The sequence below is a fragment of the Melanostigma gelatinosum genome (genome assembly GCF_949748355.1).
Source record: "Melanostigma gelatinosum genome assembly, chromosome: 19".
NCBI lineage: Eukaryota > Metazoa > Chordata > Actinopteri > Perciformes > Zoarcidae > Melanostigma > Melanostigma gelatinosum.
The window spans coordinates 13,561,238-13,574,868 of record NC_136652.1 but is presented as its reverse complement, the minus strand read 5'-3'; the positions used below and the strand labels follow the sequence as shown (position 1 = coordinate 13,574,868).

General features: G+C 42.8%; 2 protein-coding genes across 3 annotated transcripts; both read left to right on the top strand.

The window, feature by feature from the left end:
- Nucleotides 1-416: 416 nt before the first annotated feature.
- ppil6 (peptidylprolyl isomerase (cyclophilin)-like 6) lies at nucleotides 417-2,637 on the top strand (the record flags this gene model as incomplete). The annotated part of the gene is made up of 8 exons (XM_079291172.1): nucleotides 417-500; nucleotides 581-676; nucleotides 1,240-1,428; nucleotides 1,551-1,613; nucleotides 1,734-1,881; nucleotides 2,102-2,161; nucleotides 2,284-2,419; nucleotides 2,516-2,637. 8 exons carry the CDS (start codon nucleotides 417-419, stop codon nucleotides 2,625-2,627), a joined length of 888 nt encoding a protein of 295 aa, XP_079147298.1. The 3' UTR covers nucleotides 2,628-2,637.
- A 1,037-nt stretch (nucleotides 2,638-3,674) lies between these two features.
- cd164 (CD164 molecule, sialomucin) lies at nucleotides 3,675-13,136 on the top strand. Of its 2 annotated transcripts, XM_079290716.1 has the most exons (6): nucleotides 3,675-3,861; nucleotides 4,373-4,441; nucleotides 8,437-8,505; nucleotides 8,879-8,983; nucleotides 9,340-9,408; nucleotides 9,513-13,136. In XM_079290716.1, exons 1-6 carry the CDS (start codon nucleotides 3,792-3,794, stop codon nucleotides 9,683-9,685), a joined length of 555 nt encoding a protein of 184 aa, XP_079146842.1. In that variant the 5' UTR covers nucleotides 3,675-3,791; the 3' UTR covers nucleotides 9,686-13,136. The 2 variants fall into 2 exon arrangements, with proteins under 2 accessions (XP_079146842.1, XP_079146843.1); XM_079290717.1 differs by lacking the exon at nucleotides 8,879-8,983.
- Nucleotides 13,137-13,631: the final 495 nt, after the last annotated feature.

Below are 13,631 nucleotides of genomic sequence, written 5' to 3'. Positions count from 1 at the left end.
TAATCGATTTAATTCGGTGGAGTGTGTAGAAAACGTGAATGCTGAACAACACAAAAAACCAACACAGGACGACGACAAGTTTTCAAACAGTGGCGGCCGTAGGGCCCCGTTCCAATTCGTTGAATACATCTGTGCACTACGCTGCCTTGTTGCTGTATTAATCGTCACGACGTGGAAAAAGAAAGTCAACTCGATGTTTAAACTGAATATGGATCATCTCGAGGCTTTATGCGATTGTGTAATTTCGATTCACTTAATTATTTCAACAACAAGGTGGAAAGAAAGGGAACAGTCTCGCGGAGTCGGTCGAAGCCGGACATTTTAACATGCGCGTCATATTAAAGCGCCTGTGAATGCGTGTTGTTATGGAGACAGGCTCTTGTTTACAGACCTTTTGACTGTTTTTATTTTCCACAATGGACTCAGAAATACACCTAACGTTAGAAGTTGTCGGCTCAATTAAAGATTGCAATTTCCATGTTGCCAGATGTATTGCCGAGGTAAAGCGTTCATCTCTTTGTGATATTTGGCATAATTTCACCTGAACGTTATCAACACTTTTATCTTTTACGCACAATAGGGACTAAAACAGAAGTTTCCCAAGGCGTTCCTCGATCCCAAAATTCAACCACTACTGGAATTTGACTGGCACACATATCTGTCCCAAAAGAAAAGGGTAAGTCGTCTCTTTATATTCCTTTAAAATACAACCCTCAAGCAAATTGTTTTTGGGCTTCAAAACTCTTAAAGTCATCAAAGCAGAGAAAAGATATACTGGGGAAAAAATGGCATAAAGTGTCAAGAGAAAGCAGTCATAAGGCAGAAGTGTGGTCTGTGTCAGTGTTGCATTACTACTGGGTTATTATATTGTTATCAAATCATATCACTATAAATGGTGCATTGTGTAGACAGCATTCAAATGTTGTAAGTGGAGCTCATTTGAATTAACTTACACTGCTTATTGTGTTTTATAAATGTTTATATCCTTTGTTTGTATCATCTTAATACAAATAATTGAAATACTCAAGTAGAAGTACATCACAAGTGTACCGTACTTGAGTAATTACGTGTGTTACTTTCCACCGTTTCTGTAGACTGTGTAAGCTTCAGCTGCTTGCTGAGTGTTGTGATGCTCTTCTATACAGCTACAGACACAACACACAGTACTGCTGTAGTTTGACGTTATGGTTATTCTGATGAATCACAACACATCTGTTGTTCAAACCCTTGTGGCTCAAGGAGCTGCGTGGTGAAGCGTGGCAGTACGCCAGCAGCCTGATGTGCTTTGTGAACGGCCTTCTCCTTGGTAATGAGAAGGACCTCGCCTCCTGGGCCCAGAATCAGTGGAGTTTCTCTTTCACTCGGCCACAGGCTTTCTATTTGGCTCTCACTGAAGACTACTACACCAAACACCTCCGGGACAATGGGGCAAGTCCACACCACTGACACAAACATAACACATTTAGGTTAAAAATCACCCTTTCTTTATATTTGTTCAACCGTGAAACATTAAAATGAAAGGAATACACATCTCTGTCATTTCATTGCAGCATCAGTTTGTCTTCATGGACATTGAAATAGCAGGAGAGGCAGTGGGGAAGTTATTGTTTGAGGTGAGGCACAAATTCATGTTTATCATTGCTTGCACATATCACCTGCATTATCTGATTAAACTGATTGCCATTACAGCATAGCAGCATGTTAATAAGGCACATTGTCCTCCCTCTCCTCAGCTGTTCTCAGATGTTTGTCCAAAGACATCAAAGAACTTCGAGGCTCTGTGCACCGGAGAGCGAGGTCTGTCACAGAGCGGCCTCCCACTTTGCTACAAGGGCTCCGTGTTCCATCGTGTGGTGCCTAACGGCTGGGTGCAAGGTGGAGGTATGGTCCACATTAAACTAGATACAACTAATATGACTCTGTTTCCAGAAAGTGAGATAAGCAGTGACTTCCTCCAACTTCCCATCCACGTTACTCATTACAGCCCAACCCATATTATGATTGTGACAGCAACTAAAGTCGTCAGCAAAAATATTGCGAGATTGAGGTAGTGAATTTGTATCACTGTGGTCTAATTACACAATATCTTTCAATTTTGCAGATATTTCTCCAGAAAGGAAAGGTGATGGAGGGGAGTCAATCTATGGACCAACATTTGAAGGTAAAAAACATATAAACGTTCCAAGACATCAACAGTATTGCCATGAGAACCCACTGTGCATGTGTGTATATTCGTGGATTTTATTGTAAATTCTCCACAACATGTGTTCTTTCTCCTTTTAGATGAGAGCTTTGCCGTGTCCCACACTAGACGGGGCACTCTAGGAATGGCCAATAAGGGAACCCATACTAATGGGTCCCAGTTTTACATCACCCTGCAGCCAACACCCTGGATGGAAAGGACCTATGTTGCTTTCGGGTTTGTATCACACCTATTTCATTTCCCAATGCTGCAACATTTCAGATCTCTTATACATTTCTGCTCAAGCCATAGTGTCTTTATTTTCTATTCTAGTCATGTGGTTGAGGGTGTCGACGTCCTCAGGAGATTAGAAGGAGCTCTGACTTGCAATGAAAGACCCAAGTATGATTGTAAAGTTACAGATTGTGGAGTGTTTAAGTTTTAAGTTGAGTGTGTCAATGCTTTATTTCAATTTTTTTTTCTTTTAATCAAATAAAAGATACATACGACTGACATTTGCTTCTCTTTTGTATGTACTTGTAATTTGGCATTTTGTTGATACTGTGCTTGAATAAAGTACGTTTTGTGTCTTTATGTCGTCAACTAGCAGTTTATCATCACACCCACATCAATTACTCTGTGTATGTGTATATTTATACGATTTTATTCTGGTTTCTTTGTGTTTTTGAGAGTAACATTTACTCACCAAATACTTACAGGTAGTACGAACAACATATATTCATAATGTATAACACCCAGAGTAAAACTTGCAGGTACTGAAATGCAAACCCAATGCTGTAAATGAGGTGGGATCAACTGAAAACATTTCTCTTTGTCTTTGCCAAGAAGTATATTTGAATTTGAACTTAAGAGAAAGGCGCAGAGGTGGAGCAAGCAGTTGAAACTTCATCGTTAAATTGAATTTTAGCTGTCCAAAATATAATTAATATGACCTATGAGTAAGGCTCAGGCTGACATCAATGAATGGTAAATTAACCTGTAGTCAGATGGAGATATCCTGTTCTTCAGACTGTGTGTTTGTTTAACTTAATGAACAACAGATTCAGTCCAGAGGCAGGGTAGGATAAGAGGCTCCTGACATCATTTAAATTGATACTGTGCATGTTGTATCCCCTAAAAATCCACTTAGAGCGGATGGGAAGTGAGTGTGCCAATCAGGCCATGGATGTGAGAGGTTATTTTTAGTGTATTCATATTCAGTGTTTTGCGTCACAGGTGTACTCTTTTTCATCAGGTATGTCTTGAGTGACGTCTCCCTCAGCTAAACATAGAAGTGACGCCCAGCAGTTTGGTTAATTATAAACGAACAATAAGCGCCTTTCCCCTTCTTGCCGTTGACGTGGTGGCAGTTCACGTGCCCTTTGGTTTTTTCTCACTCCTCCCAGTAAAAAAAAAAAAAAAAGTGCCACATGACCTGTCAAGTAGGAAGTAGCGAGCTAGCGCGAGCAGCAACAACAGCAGCAGCAGTGACCAGAAACGCAAAGACGAGGAGGAAGCTGTGAAATCTCCGAAGTCTCACTCTCGACGGTTCTCCTCAAGATTACGTTGGCTCCGTAGGAACACAAAGAGCAATAAGTTGCCCGCAGTCATGTACTTGAAGGTGGTGTTTTTCACTGTGGTTCTGGCTCTGCTTGGCGCGCCAGCCGCAACAGACTCGGGTAAGTTTGCGACCTCTCGCTGCTGAGCTAGCGGCTATAGCTACAACCAAGACGTCCACCAGCAAACTGATCCAGAATCTGTCTGGAGTATATGCCTCCATTTTTGGTCATTGCAATTTGTATTTCCACGCTCAAATTGCCAGGATTAGCTCACGCGTTAGCCTGCAAGCAGACAGTTTTGGGCTTAGATTCAGTTTACATTGTGTCACGTGGACTGTAGGTTAATATTATTACAATACTATAAACGACACAGGACAGACTGGTGTAACTCTCATTGTCAGATCCACATCAGCTTGTTATGTAACCGCTTTCATTTGCCTCCTGTGGCACATTTTAAAATTCACAACATTGTAATATTTTGCTGTTCGTGCTAAATTTGAGTTATTATCGGTTAGATCCCTTATTTAGCAGCACCATCTGGAGAGCTACTGTTAGTTTCATTTTCTACCACAAGCAGGAGGACGTTACTGTAAAAGTACCACAACTAAATTAATAAATGTCTTCTTTGCAGATGAATGTCCCTCTAAGTCATGCGAGGAGTGTGGAACCACTGCTAGCTGCAAGTGGTACACCTGCACATGTGAGTATCTGTCATGACTGTGTGGGAGGGAGTGGCACAGGTTGGTCTTTGTGTGCCCGGACAGCTGGACCGCTTGGACACATGATTCCTCGGGTATGGCGAGAATGTACGGCAGTCGATGCTCGACTTTTGGATGATGTCATCTCTATTTCCCTAAAGCCCGAACTGTCTCGTAATGGTCTGGCAACACCAACGGACAAGCTGGTTTGGGAGTAAACTACTGGCACACAGCTCTGTAGGGTGAGGGGTCGAGGTTGTTGCTTACACTCACTATTTCCTCCCACAATAATTTAATTTAAGGATTGAGAGGGCAGCAGGAGAGGCAGAGCTATATGTCTTTTAGACATTAACGCTGTGCTCTTGTTCTGATTTTTGGTTTCGCAGCCCTTTGCCTACATCTCTGTATAGCCGTCCCGTGATTTCATTATGTTAATGGCATGTCTGTCTACACAAGAGTGCTGCGAGTGTGAGAAATCTCTCTTGACTTCTGCACGTCAGAGCGGAGGATGTGGAGAAATATGCCGCAGTGGTAATTATCAATCCACTTTGGAAGCGCGCTGGTTGTGATTATAAAGAAGTTTCCGTTGTTTGCTGAGTCAACCAACGTCTTTCCATTCGCTGCATGCTCCCTGTATGGTTTGTTGTTTTAGCATTCAGCAGATGTGAAAATAAGAGTGTGATGAACCCTTGTGATTATTCACAGTGTTTTGTGAGGTAACTGCTACGGTAGACCTCTGATCAAAACCTGAACCTTGTAGGTGAACAAAACAAGTTTTGGGATAATTCTCTATATTGCCCTAGAAGGCAGCACTCCAATGTTGGCCTGAGTTCAGTGTGTGCGTGTAGTCAGACACGCACACACTCACACCCACACACACGGGTCTCAAGTGATTGTGTAAAAGATAAACAGGAGAGGAAGCTCAAGCTAGTGGATGTGCAACAGGAAGCCTGCAATATCCTCACGCTGGAGAGCAGAAGAAAGGAGAGTTAAAGGAAACGATTAGGTTCATGTGACTTGTTCTCGTAAATGTGTGCCTCGGGTGCAGTTCTCGGCAAAAGTGTTCTGCGATCTCGTCGTACAAAATACAACTAATAATCGGAACTGTATTACTAGTTGCTGGTCTACCAGATTCACATTCATTAAGCTTCGCTCCAACAACCGTTAACGTAAGTAGGGCAAACATTTTACCTCTCGAGGGAGTTGCCTTGTTTGACAATCTAACCAGCTGTGATTCTCCCAAAGGGCGTATACAGATTTGTTGATCCCACACCCTCCTTCTGCTTTGTCTCCGACTGTCCCTCTTATTACGCAATGATTCATTAAGTTGTTGAACAGGACAGGTGAGACGGCAATTATGTACGTCCTCTCAGAGCCGAGGGAGACAGGATGAGCCTGTTTCATTTCCCATAGAAGTTTACAATTACATTTAATGCATGTGAGGAAAACGCACAAAAAACCCAAATCAGTTTTGATCAACATACCGGTAGTCTGTTTTTATTGTACGAGTAAGATTTGATCAGCAGCTATTTTTTTTTACCATGCTCATCGGATGTTATTGTAAACAAGATAAGGAGTCTTTGTTAAACGTTTCAGGGAGGTTTGGCTGGTTTTTATATTGTGTCGTGGTGGAAAACGTGTCTTTTTCTACCCAAAGACTCCTCTCGGTGCTGTCTCCCACCAGCCTACTACACAGGACACAGCAGGCCCAACAGTGTTGAACAACACTGACTGCTCGCAAAGTAAGCCGAGAGCTGAAGCCTTTTCACAAACCCAAGAATGGATCGCCTATTTTATATGGAAGGTCAGCTCTGGCCTGTCGAGATGGCTTTCCTGAAGCGCAGCGTAACCGCACTGCTGCCGCAGTGTCATTATCACATTTATCTTCGGTTTAGGGAAGTTGTGCCTTTGGAGTCTGGGGCACATTTCCCTGCAGCCCGGTGTTTGAACACACAAAAACGTTACGCGTGTACACGCAAGTTCCGTAGCGCCTCTAAGTACAGGCTGTAGTCTGTGACAAAGCTGGTGGAGTGCTGTTAAACCAAGACGCTGTTTCACTCACACCTTTAGCAAGCTGTGTATGATGATCATGAAGTCACCATCTTGGAAAAGGGTGAGAGTCAGTCCTACCGCTCACAGCTGCCTGTGAGATAACAGCCCTCTGAGTAGTGAGTGACCTACCGGGGAGTGAAAAAAACAAAAACCCTTCAACATGCTTCAACATACATCGATCGCAGTGTCTGATCACACAGTGTGTGAAAAAATAATGCAGCCAACACTTTCGTAATGACTTGATCTTTGATGTCATTACGTTTCCAGCTTTTAAAAAGTTTCACTTTCTGAGTTTAAGATAAATGAGGGAGCTTATTTCTTGTCCTTACTTCCTGATCCGCCGTAGCAGTTCATGAAATCTGATATAAAACAGGAAGAAGCTGCATTGGCAAAGTGGAACAATGGTGGACGGATTAGCTACCGAATACCACAAAACCATGGCCTCAATATAATTGAACCAACAGCCAAGCGACACAGGAACTTTACATCATGGGCTCCACAAACTAATAATTACTTCAGCGCGGCCGCTGGGTAGTTGCTTGTCTCCGAGGCCAGTGCACAGCGCTGCACGACCTGCTACAAAGTGTAGCTCTGTGAGCTGCGGAGAAGGTAACACAGGCTGGTGAGTCATTTTTTACCCTATTTGGAGAAAGCCAGAAGATGCTTTCAACAATGGCTGCAGCCTTTGCTGTTAAAATTGCCGTATCTGTAATTTATGGGCGGCCATCTGGTGTGAGTCGTTACTTGTTTTACAGCACCAGGTGCCCTTACATTGAGTAGACACAGGTCCCTTTATGATGTTCCTGTAAGCCAGGATGATAATGCTCCCATATGCTCAGATAATAAACAAATTCAAGAGCTATTTTTTCGATCAACACAAAGGCCTTTAATGGGCCTCTCTTGTCACTATAGTTATTATTAAAGCTTTATGGGGAATAAGTTCTCCACTTCCGTAGTGTTGGAGATCTAAAGTTTTACGACCTGTATGTTGTCCCAGATCGGACCGAGACAAGTGAAGGCGTCGCTGAATCCATGTCCTAAAGTTGGATTGTGATATATGTATATATGTATATATGTATATAAACAAACTAGTGTGTAATGTAAAAACAGAAAAAGGAAGATTGCTCAAAATAGTTGCTGACGTGTTTTGCTATAACAAGAGCAGTGGAGTGATATAACCGGGTGTGAAAAGTATCTATAGTCACAAGGTGCTGTCTGTCGTGACTCATGCTTTCCTCACTGTGACAGAGTTGAACCATTAAAGGAAACAAACGCATTCATAGACCTTTTCTGTGTTGTTTTAACTGGTAGAATTTCATTTTTCGAGGGTTAATCATGTCTGTAATTTAGTCAAATTCTGTTTTTAAGGTTAATGGATGAACAACAAAATTGCCGCTACGTCTGTATCTGGAGTGTTTGGGACAGGCGGAACTTCATGGCGGGGCAAAGTCCCTTCCTGTCGTGGTTAATTAATAATACGATTTTACAATAAGAGAGAATACACCTCGATGGTCAAGCTATGAGTCAGAGAACAAATAAAAGTCTTAAACTGTGGTGGATTAAACTAAGTTAATTTACTGAAGTTAGAAGGTGCTTGTATTTTACTAATTTCTGGTACTTTATCCTTCTGCTCACTATATATATATATATATTAAAAAAATAAACACATTTATTTGACATTTTTGTCACTATTTATTTTGCGGATAAACATTTTAAATATACAATATTTGATTTATTTGACATGACATAAATGAACTGAGCCATGACCTCATATTGCCAGATTATATGAGTCCAGTCGTTGGCTCAAACTAGCAGGCTCAGACTTGAGAGTGATGTTGCTCTTGCCAACATAAGACACTGAAGCAGACTCTGTTCGTTTGGGGAAACCGAATTTGTCTCGAGCACGAATCGGGCTTTTAATCCGCGATACTTTTGTCTCTCGCAGTAATTGCTGGCTGTCACAACACGACTCTCCGGCCAGATAATGACACCTGCACCCCAGCCAACTGCTCAGGTAAGTCAAACAGCATAGTGGTTTAAAATATCTGATGGGGGAAATTAACATTTTGTATATTAACATGTTCTTCAAGGCCCGACGAGAATCTGCAGACTCCATATTTGTACACAAAGGAACGCATTATTAAAATCTGCAGATTCCGTTTGGGTTTAGCTGCGTTTTAACTGAGGTGTCGGATAACGGTCGGTCTCTGCACTTTGGCTCCGTCTCTCTCGGCTTTTGTTTGTTTCCCAAAATACTAATTCCACCTTTCCCAGGAGAAATGATGAGGGAGCGTTGTGTACTTTCTCGCCATTGGTGTTTCTGTGGTGTCTCTTGCTTTCCTCCTTTCACCCCGTCTCCTCGTTGTTGGTTCCCTGTCCTGCTGTAGAAAACCTAGCAGTCCAGACAATTGGTCCTATGGCTTCCTCCCTTCCCACCACACCCTCCCCTGTTGTCACCAGCCCTAACACCAGCAGCTCTCAGCCCACAACAGGTAACCAGTCCTTAATACCCTCTGCTGCAACCTGCTTTAGTCCGTGGTGTCCAGCATGTACAGTTTGAAGTTAATCGTTTTTATTGACATAGCTTCAAGATAAGTGCAGCAGCACTAAGACCGCAATAGTCCAGATAGAGAAAGAAATACTATGTGGTTTATTTAAAAAAAAAAGAAATCATGAGGGAGTCGGAGGAAGTGTTTACTTAAGTATTAAGGGTACTTACTAATGCCACGAGTAACTACCAGGACTGAAATCTTAAGGATTACAACTCCAAACATCTTTAAAAGTAAAATGGCTTAAAGTCAAACGGTGTGGAGGTTAAAGGATGCGCTCTCACTGTGCCCCACTACAGGTAGTACGAACATGACTTCCACCACCTTCGTCCCGACTCCCAGTGGGAACATCTCCATCTCTACTTCAAGTACGTGGAAAGAAATCCTGACATTGTGATGGAGCAAGAACATTTATGTGTACATAAACTACAATAATGACATGTTTCTGGTTTTTTTTCCCCTTTCATCACAGTGGCACCCAGCACCAATTCCACCCCGATCGCCCCCTCCCCCGCCCCTCACAAGAACACCTTCGACGCCGCAAGCTTCATCGGTGGAATAGTGCTGATCCTGGGCCTGCAGACCGTGATCTTCTTCCTCTACAAGTTCTGCAAGTCCAAGGACCGCAACTACCACACCCTTTGAAGCGGCGGCACGTTTGGATCCACATCACTCGACCGATCCCCGCCAACTAGAACCTTGCTGAGAAGACTCCCCACTCGGCATGCACTCATCACGGTGGACTCAAACAGTGTTTTCAAGCAGGGTGTTCTAGATCTTCAATGTTTGTGCCACTTGTGGTTTAGGCCTGCATTCGCCCTGCTGTTGTAGTTTGTATTAAGACACACACACACACACACACACACACACACACTAAGGCCTCTATGTATGATAATTTAACTCTCCGGGAACATGGTGTTTTTATCCTTGAGCACATGGATTACATAATCTGATAGTTACTCCCACCTCCATCATGCTGTTAGTTATCCTAGTGAATTGAGGGAGTTTGTGTTATTTACAGCCCCTCTCCTCGTGGCCTCCTCAATTCAATGAGAGTTAAAGAATTACTCATGTTCCCAAAGCAGCTTTCCTGTTGATGCTCAGGAGTAGTACGGCTGCAAACTGGTAGCATCTACATTTTTATTTCGTTTTTGTCTTGATTTGGAAACACTGTTTGAGTTCACAGCTTGGTCTTTAACGCGACGACTGTGATGATTCAGTGTTGCTTTTAGCCTGTTGAATCGTGGGTAGGTCCCCCCCCCCCCCCCCCCCCGAGCAGCTGCGTCGTGTATGTGTGTTCATACATGACGTATCTACGAGGGAATAAAAGCAACACCCAATCATCTGACGTAGACTAAAACAAATAGCCGTCCTTCTGGTAAACGGTCTAATCTGGGTGTCTCCCATGGCATTTAGGAGTGCTGGCAGTAGAGCAGATCAATGCAATAAATCCCATATCAAGTTCATTTCCCATCCTTTAATCTCCCAGTTGTTATTTCTTCTTCGCCAACTTTAAAACGTACCCACTCCGACTGCGAAGGTGGAGCTGTCCCCTTTGCCCGAATTTCTGTGGGGAGGTCAAAAAGGGTCAAAAGGAAAGATTGTAGAATATTAACAATGAATAAGTTTTAATAATGTTTAATACAGAGAGTGGGGAGATAAAGAAAATGGCATGCACCTTCTTGATGTGGACAGTGATAGCAGTGAAGTGCCTTTAATGTCCGGTATGACTTAAAGAGGAAGAGGAGGCCCGGGTGTTATCATTAGTTTTTAAGAAAGAAGCGGTATCGCTGTGCTGATATTGGGGAGAACCGTTGTATCCCAGCTGGACTGAAGAGCCTTGTATTTTGAGGAATGGAGTAAATCGATGTAATCTGAGGGCCTTGATCAATGGAGATTGAAGTTTTTCCCTATAAAGTAGAGGACTATATATTCAGTACATGAAACCGATGGTCTTCTGACTGGTGACTTTGTACAAATGAATATTTTAAAGTGCTCTCCCCTTTTCTTTTTTTTTTTGTAGCGGCCAACACTGCTCCCAAATATCCTACCGCCTCACCTATTCATGTTTTATTACCAATTTCAGAACATGAGCGGTGAGCTTGCAGGACATTTTTGGGTCGCCGTTAGGTGCTGTTGAATCAGGGAATGCAACTTTAAAGAAATGGCAAAACGTATTGGGCCGAATTTAAGAAACTTGAGTATTGCAGAGAGTGCATTGAGGTAAAAATGTTGGACTGTTTGTTTGTTCAAATGAGCATTGCGCCTCTGATTTCTGACTTTGCCGTGTAAATGAGAGGATTGTGATCGAAGTGCAGAACTGCTCATGTCGCGTTCTCCAATTAGCTCGCTGCTAACTGTGATTTGTATTTCGTTCCATTTTGTCCCTCCTGTACATAGCCACGTCCTGTTTGTTTTATCTTCTTGAGGAAAGGCTAAATGAAGGAGTGTTTATCAGTACACTGTGCTCGTCGGTGTCGATAATGTTTTTTGTTAAATGCTTTCTTTTCATTATTGCATGCTGGATGCTTGGAGTTGTGGCTCTTCCTCCCGTTGCATACGCTCTTAAAGGATTTAGACAATTTAAAACCACTTTGTTAATTAGCCAATATGCTAGTTGAAAGAATGCCTTGGAACTGTGTGCTTTGAGCCAATGTCCTCAGTTTTGGCATGGAAATTGAGCATTGCACTGACAAGCTTTGTTTTGTAACTTTGTAAATGTTTTCATGGTTCAGCCCCCCGAAAACAATCCCGATGCTTGTATAACTACTCAGTCTTGAATATTTACTAGATAATGGATGAATAATCACCTTGTTCTGCATGGCCACAGACCTTAAGAAATGCATGAGTGCATTTTTTTTTTCATAATTTAGGATTACATGTTTGCTGCTGCTCACCGTTAACACGCCTTTTAACCGAGTCACCTGGTGGCATTAGGCTACAGCCCAAAGACCCAACTACGGCGACAAGGCTCCAGAGGTTCGCCTCTGCTCTGGAGAGCCTTCGCCCCAAATTAAGAGAAACATTTTGAGTTTTATTCGCAGCTGTTGAGTGGCGAGCTGCGTAAGTGCTCTCATGCTGTCGACACGGTGGCTGCATTCCCTAAGAACACGTGTTGACAACGTGACGAGTCCAAAACACCTCTGGTACCACGAGATGCCCATTGTGTTGCCTTTCCGCAGCTTTGGCAACAAGTTAACTCACTCGGTCAGTGCACCACTTAAGGAAAAGTGCCTTATTCAGTTAATACCCATCTATAGTTGTAGTTTGTAAAATATGACACACCTATTAAATAATGTGACTCAGCACTTTCAGACCCCTGTGAAGTGGTTCTCTGTGTTGTACTCTGCTTAAATGTCTGTTTCGTCATGCTCGGCCTTAACTTCTTGATCAAAAGCCACAGAGCGTTCGCTAGTGACAAGCTGCCCAGGCCATCACCAGTCTGCTTTTAGTTTGGAAAGTGAGTGCGTTGGATGCATGATGGTTGGCCCTTATTAGCATTTGAGTGCCTACATTTCAACCAATCACACAATAGAATTATAGGCGTTTTAAATGCTGCTGAAATGGCTTTAAACCAGCTAATGAGTGGTTTTAAACTGGACGCACGGTTTGTGGCCTGGTCAACTTATCACCAGCACGTTGTAATAAACTGCAACGCTTCCTCCATTACGCAAACAGTCGTGTGAGGGTTTGTAGTTTTCAATTGTTTTACTGAATGACTTGTTGTCTGTCGAGTAGGATTTTAAGTTTGCTTGGTCGTGGAGGGCTCAGTTTTCAGCCTCGCAGTGTTCAACTCCAAGAGCAACGAGTGAAAAGCTTTTTGATTTCCTCCTTTTTGCCCCGTGGCTCATTGTAGTGCCAAATCTTTTCCCTGTTTGTGTTCGAGGCCAGCGGTCTTGTCGGTACTATATTTCTGGCTTTGACGTACACAGACTGTACATGTAGACACTTGCAGCTGCCCCCAAAAAGCCTCCTGAAATGTTTTGTGCTTACTTTGTGCTCCTTTCTTGCTCTCAAACCTTTTTATTTTGTGCCTTGTTTTCTAGTGTTGCCTTTTAGTTCACGATGTAAAGCCAATAAAGTTTGAATCTTGTTACGCAAATCACTGTGTGTTTACCTTTTCATTTGGGCAGCAGTGGAGCAGATCATTTACATGACAAACCCCGAGTGGGACGATGACACGCAGCCAGGTCTCCACTGCCATGGTTACAATTGAACGGCTTGTTGCCTGGACAACAAAATGTATCGAATTCAGGCTTTGCTTTGTACTGCCCTGCGTGTGTGTTTGTGTGTGTGGCTGATGCTAGGTCAACAAGCTATCATGTTGCAGACGCAAATAGCAAAGCAGTGCTGAACAAACTATTTATTCAAGTTGTATTTACAGTATCTAAACGCTCCCAATTCAGCAGTATTTAACTATGAAGTCTGGATTTGACAACAAATATAGTTCTAGGTGTATCCAGACTTTATGCTAAGCTAACCAGCTGCTGGTAGCTTCACATTTAGCCTTTTTGTGTCTCATTTTATCTCTTCATTGACTGAAACACCAAACTAAACTGCCTGAGGGACTTTGTTTCAGCTTGACCTGCTC

Bases quoted from the DNA above. Each gene is read 5' to 3' on its own strand.
- cd164 (XM_079290716.1), top strand. From the start codon at position 3,792: ATGTACTTGAAGGTGGTGTTTTTCACTGTGGTTCTGGCTCTGCTTGGC. The intron at 4,442-8,436 runs GTGAGTATCTGT...TGTCTCTCGCAG, and splicing joins CAAGTGGTACACCTGCACAT to TAATTGCTGGCTGTCACAAC. The intron at 8,506-8,878 runs GTAAGTCAAACA...GTCCTGCTGTAG, and splicing joins CACCCCAGCCAACTGCTCAG to AAAACCTAGCAGTCCAGACA.